At 38.8% G+C, this 15,380-nt stretch overlaps 1 protein-coding gene across 1 annotated transcript in view; it reads left to right on the forward strand.

Annotated features, from left to right (window-relative positions):
• LOC128989523 (pericentriolar material 1 protein-like) overlaps positions 1–15,380 on the forward strand; it is an 83,064-nt gene that overhangs the window by 14,608 nt on the left and 53,076 nt on the right. The window contains exons 7-10 of the mRNA XM_054411420.1: positions 3,299–3,364; positions 3,615–3,692; positions 8,226–8,312; positions 8,686–8,793. Coding sequence (XP_054267395.1) covers positions 3,299–3,364; positions 3,615–3,692; positions 8,226–8,312; positions 8,686–8,793 — 339 coding nt within the window. The remainder of the gene's footprint in view (positions 1–3,298; positions 3,365–3,614; positions 3,693–8,225; positions 8,313–8,685; positions 8,794–15,380) is intronic.

The raw sequence follows: 15,380 nt of genomic DNA on the forward strand, positions 1-15,380 counted from the left end.
GGGAAACTCCAGAGCCACTGGGTCGGAGCCCTTTAAAGAATTTCGAAACGGGAAATAGTTTACATCCGATTCGCATACCTACAGAATTTACACACCAAATTTCATAACGATCGGTGAAGTCGTTCCGGAGGAGTTTGGAGACAAACACTGTGACACGAGAATTTTATATATTAGATATGACTTGAAAAACAAAATTTTAGTTTTTCCGAAAACAAAAGTTTGTTATTCAAAGTTAGATCTAATTTTTGTACTTTACTATAATATAATAAATATTACATGTATTTATAGGAAATATATTTCTGAACAAGAAAATATACATATATATACAGAAATATAAACAAATAAAAGTTCCAGAAGCATTATTCTGGCGTGAGACACACATACGATTGTAGGCTAGGCTATGATTTAGGCATAGCCTATGGCATAACCTCAAAACAATCACCATTTCAATAACACGATTTTTGACATAAATAATAATACTCACCAGGCGTAATATGGATAAATATTACTACTAACTCATACACCACTTGTCAATACACTTCTTTTACACTAAAACACTAACCTTTGATGAAAATTAGCACAGATAATAATGTAGCAGCACTGAAAACCTAATTTAGATTCCGGCGAGCAGAACGCAAACAACTTGTTTTTCTAGTTACAACTAATGTTTCACCTGAATCTCAATACTGAAAGGCATCAAAACATGGAGATAGAACGTTTTCTTAGCTTCAAATAGGTATGACTCTCATCACTCTATGTCAATTATCAACATATTTATTCGTGATTTAGAAACCACGGCGTTTTGGGCAAAATAGCCTACTGACAAAATAGCTGATTTCAAAAAAATATTTTTCAGACTTCCTAACCTCATATGACAAAGTTCTATATACGAAAATAAAGAACAACTCAAGTTCTTTCCAATGGTACCAGCCACTTCCTGTTTAGGCCAAAATTACGACTTGTAAATTTATTTCAAGATAACGTGTTTTACGAGATTTTGCCGACCGCGACTCGAAAATTTTACCCGCGCAAAATATTGTTCAAGTTATAATAGGATTTATATTGATCTGTTGGTGCTACGAGGTTTGATTATATCTGAAAATAAAAGTTCAGAATATCTTCTTTCCAACGGTATCAAAATTATTACACTTCTGGATCATTTTCATTGCGTAATAAGCATTTGAAAAAAAATGTCCCAATAGCCTACTAGTCGGCGATTGGGCGCCGAGCGCACACATCAATTCGCTGACTTGGTCGGCGAAAGGCGCTCCTAGGGTTTTAAACAAACGTTAGTTATCTAGTGTTCGTATAGTAAATGTCTATTTGGCATGTAAGGTTACCACATGAGCCTCAAACACACGGTTAACACACTAAGGTTTAGCTTTCTAAGTTTGTGACTGACTTTTAAAAATTATAATTATTATTAGGGATGGACGGGATTGAATTTTTAGTTCGGGACGGGACGGGACGGGATTTTTATTTCCTTCCTGATTTTCGGGACGGGACGGGATTTTTTTCTGTGCTTAAAAAGAAAGTCTTGAGTATTGCAGTTACCAAAAAAGACATACAAAATAAATTTTTACTGTTTGTGGCACTGATCTATAAAAACCAAAAAATGGGTAACAATTTACAGGTATGGAAACTTTTATTTATTTACCTATAGAAACTTGTGACTCGCGGTCGAAATGACTGATCGTCGGTATGACTCACGGTCACGGCGCGATCGTCGGTATGACTCCGCGGTCATGGCGCGATCTTCGGTAGGACTCCGCGGTCACGGCGTGACTGTCGGTATGACTCCGCGATCGTCGGTATCACTTCGCGGTCACGGGGTGATCGTCGGTATGACTCGCGGTCACGGCATGATCGTTGGTACGACTCGCGATCACGGCACGATCGTCGGCATGACTCCGCGGTCACGGGGTGATCGTCGGTATGACTCCGCGGTCACGGGGTGATCGTAGGTATGACTCGCGATCACGGTACGATCGTCATTATGACTCGCGGTCACGGTGCGATCGTCGTTATGATTCCGTGGTGACGTCCCGATCGTCGTTATGACTCCGCGGTCACGGCGCAATCGTCGAAATGACTTCGTCTCCTGTGTTCTCGGACCTATCGCTCGCAATAGCGGCGTTATCGGCACTCGCGAAGCGGCAAAATCGCGGTCGATCGGACCAAATCCCGTCCCGAAAAATTCCCGAATCAAATGTAATCCCGTCCCGATAATCGGGAATATTTTTTTCCCGAAAAATTCCCGAAATTTCGGGACCCGTCCATCCCTAATTATTATATGTGTGAGTAATGTGCCGATTACTACCTCGTTATTGAATTGAAGTACATAGCTTGGGTTGACTGGCTGATACTAGAAAAACATATTACAGGAGCTTAAACTGTAGTTTCATTACGTTTTTATGTGAATAAATATGCTCCTCTGATAATCCGACCTTTTTTGCGTTCCGACCATGCCTTCGGTCCCATTGGTGACGGATTAGCGAGGTTTTTCTGTATTACCATTGACTAGTGCAGTATTATTGCAAACAGCTGATTTATTTATCACTTAACACAGAATATTGTCTCTAGTTAGTGACCATCTCAACAGATTGCACCACTCTTTTTTGGCTTCAAATTTTTACATTACTTTAGAAGTCTATTCGGTACTTTCCTGTTAAAGGGAACATTCATTATTATCGATGATTTTTTTTCGATGTATCGATATTTTTGTTTTCCGATCCATTACAAATTGATAACAACTAACTGATCTTGTTTAGGCTAAAACAGTCTGTTATATGGATTAAGAAATGAAACTGTTCTAAGCTAACCTAACATAACCAACCAAACTTGCTGTACCATTTACACATTCCGTTTGGGTTTTTATAATAGAAAAGGCAAGTTTAACACGGAATTTTTAAATGTTACAGCAAGTTTGGTTAGTTATGTAGGTTATATTTTTAGAACCATTTCATTTCATTATTGTTTTTTGGTACTGAACAATATTGAGTTGTCAGCTGATACCGTATGTTTCAATTTGTTAATATCGATACATCAAGAAAAAAATCATCGATAATAATGAATGTTCCCTTTAACAGGAAAGTACCGTCTATTCTCATGTCTAAATATGACACTGAAAAAACCTTTGGAAATTGTTCAATAGAGAATTTATCACAATTAAGAGATTTTTCATCTTGCATTTTAAAACACTAACACAGAATAAAGACCCATTATTTATTCTTTATTTTGTGATATCAGGCACTAATGATGATTTATCTAATTAATTCAATTACTATCCATTTTTCAGGGGGAACCAGACAATTTTCCTGCTCAACAAATGCTAGATACATCGAGAGAACGTGCCAACACATCTGTGAGTAAGCCTACTTAAGTATATTGTGTGTAGGAAAAACTAAATTAATAAAAAAATTACCTCTTGCTTATTAACTTTTGATTATAACAAATCAATTTCTAAAATTAAAATGATTTTAGCTACATATTAAATGAATAATCTCAAGTTTTCCTATGATATAAAACAATAAACTATTTCTATTTGGAATAACTCAATCAATTTAATTTTGCTTTCTAGAATATTTTACAAACTAATTTTTTTATATTTTTAGGTCGCATCTTCCTCAAAATCATCAGAGGCAGCTAGGAAAAATGAACTGAAGAAGCAAGTGCATATATCTCAGTTGAAGGTATATCTTAAGTTAGTGCTTATAGTTAATTAGCATTAAGCCTATGCCAGTTATTTTTAATTGACTCATTTTACCTACATAATTTTTGTACCTGAATCCAAATATCTATTCTCTCTCATTTTAAATCCGTTCACAAACTGTTAGTGCTCTTGATACACTAAGTCAATAGTTTTTCCTAGAAATATAACAAGTAATTTATAAAGTTATTAAAATGCTGAAAAATTTGACACTAGTTTTGAAAGCTCCGCCTTCAAATCATGTCTGTTTAAATGACAAATTTTTTTATTGAACTTGAGAATTCTTAGGAATTCTTTTGCAGTAAGTTTTGCTAAAAGCAATCTACTTTGAAAAAAAAATAACTGCAACAAACCTACAGACTAAGGGAATTTCTATTTGTGTGGTTAGATTTCACTAAAATATATCCTTGAAAATTTCAGAATTATTACTTGTTTAGTTAGCATTAGGTTTAACGAGTACTCATATTTTCTGCTCCAGGGATTGGTTAAGTGTGTTTTGTGTGCTGAAATGATTAAAACAGTTTACTTATTCTCCAAAAGAATAAAATGGAAATTTTAAATGTTTGTTTTTTGGAGGGAATTTTCTTCTTAACTGTTAATTGTACAGCATTTCTTCAATTTACTAGACTATTTGTTTCTTAACCTTCTAAAAAAATTGTTTGGGAAGAGTCTGCAAAATTTTACTTTTTGAGCGTTAAAAATTGGAATACCCCATTTTTACCCCCACAAAATCCCAATCTCATAGTCTGAACATGCTGGTTTGCAAACTCATTCAAATTAACGTAGGTATACATACACTTTTCACAGCATCTCATCAAAATTGGATGATTTGTACTCAAGTTATCGTGCTAACGGTCACATGTATAAATATAAAAATGGACAGATGGTGCTTTTGGCCTCTGGGGACTTCAAAGCAAAAAGAAAGTCAGTTTAGGTCTTACAATGAGATCTACAGAAATAGCTTATTCCTCTAAATATGGGAAATTCGCTAAAAGTTTGTTGATGTCATTATTTTGCAATTGTTTTGCCTGGTTTTATTTTATAGGGAACTAGCAGAGTTCCCCTTCGTGTGGGATTGGCATATAAGAATAAATGCTTATTGCAGTTATACTCAAGCTTTGCGTATGCAATGGGGGGAAGCACAGTTTGATCAAATTTGCTTCTTTAAATTTACGGTATATAATAGTATTACACATCTACCATAGCCATAATGTTCTGCTACTTCACCTAAACAATAGAAAAAAATAAATTATTAAATTCACAAAATAGCCTATGACAAATTATTCATGAAATTAAAAACATAAACATAACTAAACAATCCTAATTTGACAGTTCTCATTGCGTATCACAGTTTTTTGTTGCTTTTTAGTTCAAATTAGCTGTGTTCATAAATGAATAAAAAAAATACTAGTGCTGCACCCTGTTGGTAAATTTTATAACTTTTAATGCTTTTGCATATCTTAGAACCAACTTTTTAGTTGAAACAGCTGACTAAATTCTTTAATTCCTTTTAATATTAATACTCATAAGGTTAACATGGGGAAGTACAGAGCCACTGGGGCGGAGCCCGGAATGATTTTTGAGATAAGAATGTGCCTATATGTTAACCTGGAATTAGGGGTGTGCGAGTAGTGATTTTTTAGTTCGAGTCGAGTCGAGTCGAGTATTTAGTTATTTTTTCGAGTATCGAGTAATTTCGAGCGAGTAATTACGTAAGTGCTGAATTCATTCAAGCACTTAAAAACAATGTTCAAAACAACTGGTAAGTATATATATAGTTACTAGGTACCTGTTTAGTGTGATTTTACTTAATAAAAGCAATGCATTAGATCCATTTTCATAAAATAAAGTTGTCCTATACCCCCAATGTTAAGTAATAATTCTGTTTTCTTTATTTTTTTACCTGATTTTGGTATCCAATTCTATTTAGAACAGTACACATTTACGTTAACCTATTACATGACAGATTTGTGTGAACCTAACCTCACCTACATATTTTCTAAAATATATGCATTTTTAATCCTATCCATCCTACCATACCATATCAATAAGATATCTATGGAGAACTATATAGCATTAATAAAAGTACTGTAATGGATTAAATGAAATAAGAATTAAACCAGAAAATACATGTAATAAAACAATGTACACATATACATTTAATATAAATGTATTGGCCTACATTTATGTTACACACCCTTGAACACAGTTGTTTACAGTGTAAAACAGTCTTTCTTTTCATAATATCAATATCTATTATCTAGCAATCAATAACAGTGATTCATAAGGCCAAATAATAGTGACTTTAATGACAAAATAAGTTCCAGTTATTTAATATCCAGTCAATATTAGGCTTGATTGGAATATTTTGTAGGCTACCCAAAACAACATGATAAATACTGGTTGAGTAAAATTATGAAAATGAATTTGACATTAATGAAAAAAGAAAAAGAGAATATAACTCAATTTGAGTTAATAAATTTTATACACACTACAAGTACAAGTCAATATCTAAAAAGTATCCATATTGTAGTTCTTCAACACCTAAACCTTAATAGACCCTAATTAATAACATGGGACGAGAACAGAATCAATTAGCTTAACTTTGATTTGAATTGTGGTCCAGATAAATCTTAAGTTAATGCGCTAAAACCAGTAGACCAATTTCTGCAATAAGCCTTAACATTTTTAAATTGAAGAGAAAAATGAACAAAGTTGGTGTATCCTCTCAATGTAAGGTAAGTTGTTCCTAAATAAGACAGTTCATGTATTAGTAAAGAGAAATAAGATATTGTAGCCATATAGGCCTAAACAAACAACAAAGACTTGGAATCAATATTTATAGAGTCAAAACAACTTAATAAAGGCAAATATAATAGGCCTACTTTGAATTACAAAAAAAAACTAATTGCACTATTAGGAACAAGAAATAAGATATTGTAGCCATTTAGGCCTAAGCAAACAACAAAGACTTAGAATCAATAGTCATAAAGAGTCAAATAAACTTAATAATATAGGCAAATATAATGGGCCTACTTTGAATTACAAAAAAACTAATTGCACTATTAGGAACAAGAGATAAGATATTGTAGCCATTTAGGCCTAAGCAAACAACAAAGACTTAGAATCAATAATCATAAAGAGTCAAATAAACTTAATATAGGCAAATATAGGCTTTTTTTGTATCTAGTTCATGTCCAGTGACACTGGGCGCTAGTGCTGACGAAACTTGATTTTAATGATTCTAGGGTTAAGGTTTATTATTTGTGCTTTACTGTTTAGGGGATGAGTTATTGTTGATGATTAGATAGTTTTATTTGGTTAAACGAGGTTTTAAATGACAAATATAAGAAGAAACAAATTGTAAACCAAACACAACCTCTACAGTGCACCGGACAGAACTAACAATACAGTACCATTTTCTTCAGCTGATCCATAAACAGGTATAATGAATGTCCTTTATAACAAATCGCGTCACAAAAATAACCAACTTTTTTGTCCTTGGAAAAAACCACTGAGCTATAATTCTAACTGGAGGTAGCACTGAATGTCAAAGATGCGTGTCGCCAGCCGCCATGTTTGCGTGAGGTGTGAGTTATAAGAAGCCATGTTATTGGATAAGAAAACTCACTTCTATACCAACCTAGTTATAGAAGCCATGTTATTGGATAAAAAAACTCACTGCTATACCAACCTAACAAAATCAGCGACACGCTTTTGACAGACTTCTGCCATGGCAGTGCTACCTCCAGTTATATTTTTAGCTCAGTGGATAAAACCAAGCGTCGTCACTCTTCTGTAGTTTTGCATTTCGTCGTCTGTTCTCCATGTCATGACGTTTTCAATGAAAAAGTAGTTCCTTAAGTATAATACACTTTATGAGTTTTTAATCAATTTTTGATAAAGTAAAAGTGGTTTAAAATTAAGTTATTTCAAGAGTAATTAATAAACTAAACTAAAAATGGGTACTTACCTTGAAAATTGAATAATTCTATGTGTGTAGGATTTGTAGCCGTATCTAGTCATCTTCTTCCGTGAATCGCAATGCGTTAGACGTTAGACCTTCAGTATCAGTATCAATTGTTGATGAATAGGTGAATGACGAAAAGGGGTTAGGAATAAAACTCCATAAAGATAATGTGTTATTTTCTTACTAATATTGGTACGAAAATCTGTTTAATATAAAAACAAAATGCAGTTTGTATACTCCTTCTCCAAAACTATTACTACTCGATTAAAACTCGAGTAGTTTTAAAAGCATCGAGCCGAGTTCGAGTAGTTTACTACTCGAATAACTACTCGAACGTTTCGAGTACTCGCACACCCCTACCTGGAATATGAGCTATCATCATGCCAAATTTCAGCCCAATCCGTCCAGTAGTTAATGCATGATTGAGCAACACACACACAAAGGCACAAACTCACAAACTTCCAGATTTATAATATTAGTAAGATAATATTTTTTATTAAACATAAGAATTTGTTTCAACTAATAGTTGTGGTTATTCATTAATAGCTACAAGAACTGCAAGAGCAACAAGCCGCTTTGAAGGCGTTGAAGCAGAAGGCTCAGGAACAGCTGAATGAAGCCCGGGCCGCACAAGTAAGTAAAACTTTTCAAGTTTATTCGATTAATTATGCTGGAATTTACTCACAACAAGTTCTAAGTTTCTGTTTGCAAGACAATAAATTGTAATCTTATTTTCATAGCCAAGAATGTAAAAATCAAACATTTTAGTAACCAAAACATTTAGTTGTTGGATAAGGATTAATCAAATGTTTATCGTTTTATTCAATTTATAATTTGGTATCTACAATATAGTATTGTTCGTAAAACAATCATCAAAACTTTGACATGTTTGCCCTTACAAGCTTAACTTTTAATTTATAGCTAAAAGCCTTGTTGATGACAAAGTTTTAACTACATTATTAACAAGCTGTATACTGTATTGGCATGTGACTGTATGTGTTGACAGGGAGCTCTGATGGCAGCCCACGGCACCTCACAGGCGGCCACCAACACTGACAACATGATACAGGAGAGACTGCAGAATCTGCAGCGCTTCTTTGACGCCAGGCATCAGGTAAACATCGGCAGTAATAGCCAGTATAGATGAGTTGACAGTGGGGATTGGCAAGGGTTTAGTTCAACAAATTGTACCACATAATAAACAATTTTACAAAGATCTATCAGATGTAACTTACAAAGATCTATGAGATGTACCAGTGACTTTAAAATAAAATAACACACAAAATACAACAGAAGAGCAAATATAACAAATTTTTGATTTTTTTAAAGAACGCCAAATTGAAAAAATCTAACATACAAAAGGTGTTATTCAGTTTATAGCAGTTAACAAAATTTGATTAATGTCAGTGCAACGATCAGACATTCTAACTACCCCCGCCGCAGCAAACCTGCAGACTAAGCGAATTTTAACTTGTTTAATTAAATTTTAACTCAAATATTTCCATAAATAAGACATAAAATTTATTCCCAATTTAAATAACATTAGATTTAACGAGTGCTTAGGATTGCTGCTACGGGGAAGGTAAAAATTGTTTTTTGACCATACATAAATACTATAGGATGAAATAAATAAATTTGCCTAATTTTATCTATAGGCCTATATATCTATAAACAAGTAAACTACAACATTTTTAATTTTCTCCATAAGAATAACATGAGAATTTTTAAATTACACTATTTTTGAATTTTCTCCGTGACCGTTAGGCGTACAACAGCGCTTCAATATACTGAATTAATTCTTTATTTAAGCTTGTAATGGGTCAAAATTATAGAGGGGTTAAGGTTTTATATTTATTATTTAATTATCGGTAGGCCTATACCTTACCTGGTTGGTGACAGTGGTAAACCTATCATGGTAAGGTAAATAGGCTGTTCTAGGCCTATCCTAGGGTTGAAGTAGGGATAACCTCACTTTTGGCAAAATCACTAAAGACACTATTTTTGAGATTCACAAGTCACAGTATTGCATCGTTGTGTACAAAACGAGTGATAAACCGTTTCCGTGTAACCCCCATGCCTAATATACACCTTTGGGAAGTACGGTCAAAGTTGTTGGTTAGGCTAGGGTGGTGAACCGCGATCACCAATACAATATCACTACATAACATGCATACACTTTGTCGCACACTAAGCTACACGTCACGGGTGGAAATTATACTTTTTGTTTAAACCAGAGACGATATTAAAGTTCCGCAGTATAATTTCACAGTCGGCGCAGGTGAATAACAACAGTAACAACATAACCTGTACCACTAGTCGGCTGTCTTGGCATTGTGTTGTGACAGCGCCAATTTTGAACTCGTGACGTCACCGATCAGCTGGGAAGTGAATCAGCTGATTCCCCATCCCTAAGGGGTTAGGGAGGGGGAAGTAGGGAAGATCCCTTGTGGGCTAGGGATGCGACGACATTCTAATTCTGCGATTTCCAGTGTTAGGACGTGTCTTGCTTTGAAAGAGTGATTGCTTTAGTGATTTTGCTAAACGTGTGCTTTAGTGTGTCAGTGAAGATCCCTGGAGTATACAGGTAATTCGCCGGCTTTATCTTAATAGTGTGTACTATTATTTTTTATTATTTAGCGATAAACCCTCATTTTATCCTTTTAGACATAAAACTCACGGTAGGATCTTTGTCGGGTGTTAGAACTTGTATAAGTCCGCTTTAGCGTATGCTAGGGCTCCCGTGGGTGGCAATAAAGAGTTTTAGGGATACAAATTTCGTTTAATATTGTGTTTACAATATATATTGAGGGTGACGGGGTTATAGCGGGTATTTTGCCGGGATATTCAGTAGGTGTTTAACTGCTGCGGCAAAGCGGGCAAAGTTGAACCCGTCTCTGCAGGTCGTGCAAACACGAGGTCGGGTGGAGCACGCTAAGTATATTCAGAAGAAATATTCTAAGTGTTGAGGTTGACGAAACTGCAACATTAAATTGTTTCAAAATTTCGTTGAATGGTTTTTCATTATTTTTAAATTTAATTTAATTAGCTGTTCCCAGGTGTGAACGATGATGATGGTACAGTAGCGTTGTTGGTTACCGGTACTGAGTTCACACCTGATTCACACTACATTTTTGCGTAAATACAAATCTGTACCTGTGCTAGTTTGTTGAGTTAATTAAATAAATTATTTTTATCTGAACCCTGGAAACTTCCCAGCACGCCGACTTGAGCGATCCGCTGGCGAGAGTTGGTGACGTCTTTCCCGCTTTAACTACGGAATAGCGCATATATTCCGAGCGGGAAAAACGGCACGTTACATTGGCGCCCGAACGAGTAGACATTTTTTGATTGATTTGGACTTAGTTTTACTGGAGTTGTATTTTAATGTTAGTTAGCATATACCTAGTGTATTCTAACTCTAGTTTGAGCTGGTTTATATCAGTTGGAGGGAACTATAGCGCTTGTTTTTAGGCTAACTAACGACCAAGTAAAACTAGTTAACGACCAATTATTATTTAAAATTGTGGTTGTGAATTTATTTAGCCCACGTAGCATAGCCAATTTTGGCCGATACTTTTGTGCTAGTCTTAGCAACCAGTTATTGTCAGTTGTATATATTTTATTTATTGAACCTGCATTTACTGTTGTGGGGTGTATAGTATAATTTTAGTTTTTTTTTTTATTTCGGTGTTGATTTGATAATTTAGTACTTGCTTTATTATTCTTTTAAATAGCTTGTTGGGACTTAGGCATTTTATTTAACTGTTATAACTGGTGATAAGGGTTTAAGTGTGATAACACCTATACATAGACGTGGGCAAATTTAATTTTTTTTTAAATTTAATATTTTTTTTATTTTATTTTTGACTTTATCTGATTAGGCCCGCGTTACGGTCATGCCGAATACCACTGAGGTTGAGTCGTCGGTTGCTCAAACCGTTACCACGGTACCGGTAGTAGTGACAACTTGCGCTGGGACCTTTACGGTGACTACCAGTAGTACTGCGAACCCTCTCAATGTCTCGCGGGATGTAATACCCCCTGCGACTCTAGGGGCGATCCCAAGGGCAAACCCGACAATTTTGGGTGAAGGCTTGAGGTCTCCGTACGATGATCCTCGCGTGGGATGGATCCACGAATTGCGTAAAGAGGACCTCACACGTGAGATGGAGAGGTTTGGACTAGACACACGAGGGAAGGTGGAAGATCTGAGGAGAAGGTTTTGCCAGTTCTGGAAGGACCCTAAGAGTCAGTGGCCTTTCTTGTCTCAGGCTGGTATGATTAACCAAGCCCAACAGCCTACATGGGTGACGGCTACGGGCCATGAACCTGGTTACATGCCTGAGAGTGCTTCTGGGGGTGATCAACGTCCTCCCTCCTTCCCAGGCGAGAATGTGGGGTCGGACGCCAAACATGTTGTTGCGGATAGTGTTTGTGAAATGCTGGGGCTTCCGCCTGGCACTGACGTGGACACAGTTAGGCAGACTTTGGCCGTGGTGTTGAGAACCGCGTCAGAACCAAAGACGTCAAGCGCAGACGGTTTACGTAAGGAGACTGGCCCATTTAATTTGACCGGTAGCCTTGTCACCTTTAGTGACGGATTCCAGCGGCCTATAACGACCGAAATTCAGCCTGAACCCGTATCCTCTGCAACCGGGGTGTCTTCGGCTAGAGTAGGTCTTCAGCCCTGTCTTGGGGGCGTGGCGCAGCCCTCGTGGGGTGACTCAATTTTGAGAACCCGGTCAGATGCTCGTCCTTACCTACAGCCGGGCAACTATACGCCGTATACAGATGGGCTACCTAGGCCGGTGGGAGAAAACAACTTCCGTGATAGACCGAGTACTGCGCCTTGGTTTTCTGGACAGCCAAGTGGTGATACGGTTAGGCGAAATAGAGAGTTAACTTTGCCTACGACTTCTACCTATTATCAACCGATGCTTGACAAGCGTAGTCGCGAGTTCACTTCGATTTGTGATTCTGTGCGGAAGTGGAATTTGCGATTCGATGGGAGAAGAGATCCCGTCTCGTTTGTTGAGCGGCTTGGTGAACTGATAGAAACCTACTCCTTGAGCGATGAGGAGGTGTTAAGAGCAATGCCAGAGCTGCTTCAAGGGGAAGCTCTGTTATGGTATCGGAACCAGAGGAGTTTTTGGGTTGGTTTCGCTGATTTTCTGGCTGATTTTGAAACCCAGTTTTATCCTCCCGGATACCGACGCTACCTTGACGAGGAAATTCGCAAGCGTACACAGGGTGATAACGAGTCATTTCGCTGTTATCTCACAGCGATATCAACCCTGATTCGGCGCAGTGGTGAATTCTCTGCTCAGCAGAAGTTAAACCTGGTCTATACGAATATGAAACCCGATTATAAACTTATGGTACGGCGTAGTGACTTTGCTACAATACCAGAGTTGACTCGGAGGGCCGAGGAATATGAGGCTTACTTGAGGGATCGAAGTACTTTTCGGCCTCCCCCTCCTCCGTCTCTAGCTCTTGTTCCGGAAACGGCTTATGTGTCAAAGCGTAGGATGGAGCGGGTGTTTGACCACGCTGCGGTTAAACCCATGCTAACCGAGGGTGTCGATGCTTGCGCTAAGGGGGAAACGATAGCTACTTCCGGTCCTGCGGTAAATAATGTAGATTGTGCCGGTCTTGAAACTCGGCGGGGTGTTCAACCCAGAACAATGCCGGAGTTGAATAGATGTGCGCCCAGCGGCGAGAACCTGAGGCCCGTGCTTAGCGCTGAAAGGAGCGGGTTGGTGTGCTGGAATTGTGATCAGCGTGGCCACCGCTTCAGGCATTGCCCAAAACCTAAGAGGGTACGTTGCTATTTTTGCAAGACGGAGGGTGTTACCATGTACCGGTGCGGATGTCGTGCGGGAAACGGTGTCCGGACTCAGAGCCCCAGAGGTCAGCCGAGTCCGGGGCAGCAATACGACACACGACCTCCCACGAATGGCATCGGTGGCTCGAATATGTGAAGGGTTTCACGGGAGCCGTGGAAGGTGTCGACCGGGGTGACGTTAGACCCTTTGTGGAGGTTGAATTGTTTGGCGAAACCTTCCGAGCACTGATCGACACTGGGGCTAGTGTCAATCTTATAGGGTCACGAATTCAGAAACTCCTTGTCGACAGGGGTGTGAACCCCACCACCGTCAGTGTAGTAATGAGAATGGCTGATGGTTCGAGCCGTGAAGCGGGATCCTTGTACCAGCTTTCAGGCCGGGTGGGCGAACAAGCCCATACCTGGGAGGCGTATTATGTCCCAAATTTGACGTGCGATCTGATTCTGGGCATGAGGTGTTTAGAGGAGCTTAACCTGATCTGCGTTGATCAAGGGTGATTTTGCCTACTGAGGTCATGGGGACGGGTGATAATAACCTCAGCGCGATTGACGCTCTTGCACCAGAGGAGGAACAGAAACTGGCAGAGTTCCTGAGAGTCGAGTTGCCAAAATTTGAGGCAGTTCCGGGACTGACTTCGCTAGTTGAGCACAAAATTCGGCTCAAAGAGGGTGCAGTGCCCATTAAACAGCGGTATTACCCGCGTAACCCCGCCATGCAAGCCATAATTGACCAAGAGGTTGACGATATGCTGCGGCAAGGGGTGATAGAGCCTTCCACGAGTCCTTGGAGCTCACCGGTGGTGTTGATTAAGAAAACATCCGGCACCTACCGATTTTGTATTGACATGCGATCGGTAAATGACTCGTCAGTTAAGGATGCGTATCCTTTACCCCGGATCAATGGAATCCTGGAAAAGTTACGCCAAGCCAAGTACAGCAGTTGAAAGCCGGGCGATAACCGCGTTTACGGTTCCCGGCCGAGGGCTGTACCAGTTTACCGTTATGCCCTTTGGATTACACTCAGCCGGTGCGACGTTTCAGAGGTTGCTCGATATGGTTATAGGTGTTGAACTAGAACCTAAGGTCTTTGCATACCTTGACGACTTGGTAGTGGTGTCGACGACCTTTGCGGAGCACCTCGAACTTCTGAAACTAGTATTTGACCGACTTTGTGCTGCTGGCTTGAAGTTGAACCCCGAAAAATGCCACTTCTGCAAACGCCAGTTAAAGTATCTTGGACACTTGGTAAATTTTGAGGGGATAACCACTGACCCTGAGAAGGTCCAGTCGATTAGTGAGTTCCCGATACCTACCAATATCAAGAAGCTGCGTAGTTTCTTGGGTCTGGCGTCCTGGTATCGGCGCTTTATTGAAGGCTTTGCGACGGTGTCGGCGCCTCTACGACATTTACTTAAGAAAAGCGCAAAGTGGCAATGGGGTGATGCGCAAGAGTCTGCGTTTCGGAAGTTGAAGGAGCTTTTGTGCTCTTCTCCTGTATTGGCCTGCCCCGACTTCAGTAAAACCTTCACGGTGCAGGTTGACGCCTCGAATGTGGGGCTGGGTGCCGCCTTAACCCAGGAAGTTGAGGGCAAGGAGGTGGTGATCGCGTATGCGAGCCGTCTGCTGACTGACCAGGAATCCAAGTACTCTACCACAGAGAAGGAGTGTCTTGCCTTGGTCTGGGCAGTCAGAAAGTTTAAACCCTACTTGGAAGGCTACCACTTTGTGGCGATTACAGATCATGTTGCTCTCAGCTGGCTCATGAAACTACGTGAACCGAGCGGTAGATTAGCTCGGTGGGTCATGGAGCTCCAGCAACATGATTTTGAAATCAAGTACCGCAAAGGCACGTTAAA

The sequence above is a fragment of the Macrosteles quadrilineatus genome, unplaced genomic scaffold (genome assembly GCF_028750875.1).
Source record: "Macrosteles quadrilineatus isolate MER2022 unplaced genomic scaffold, UCM_ALF_1.0 Scaffold_3__2_contigs__length_128488019, whole genome shotgun sequence".
Classification (NCBI taxonomy): domain Eukaryota; kingdom Metazoa; phylum Arthropoda; class Insecta; order Hemiptera; family Cicadellidae; genus Macrosteles; species Macrosteles quadrilineatus.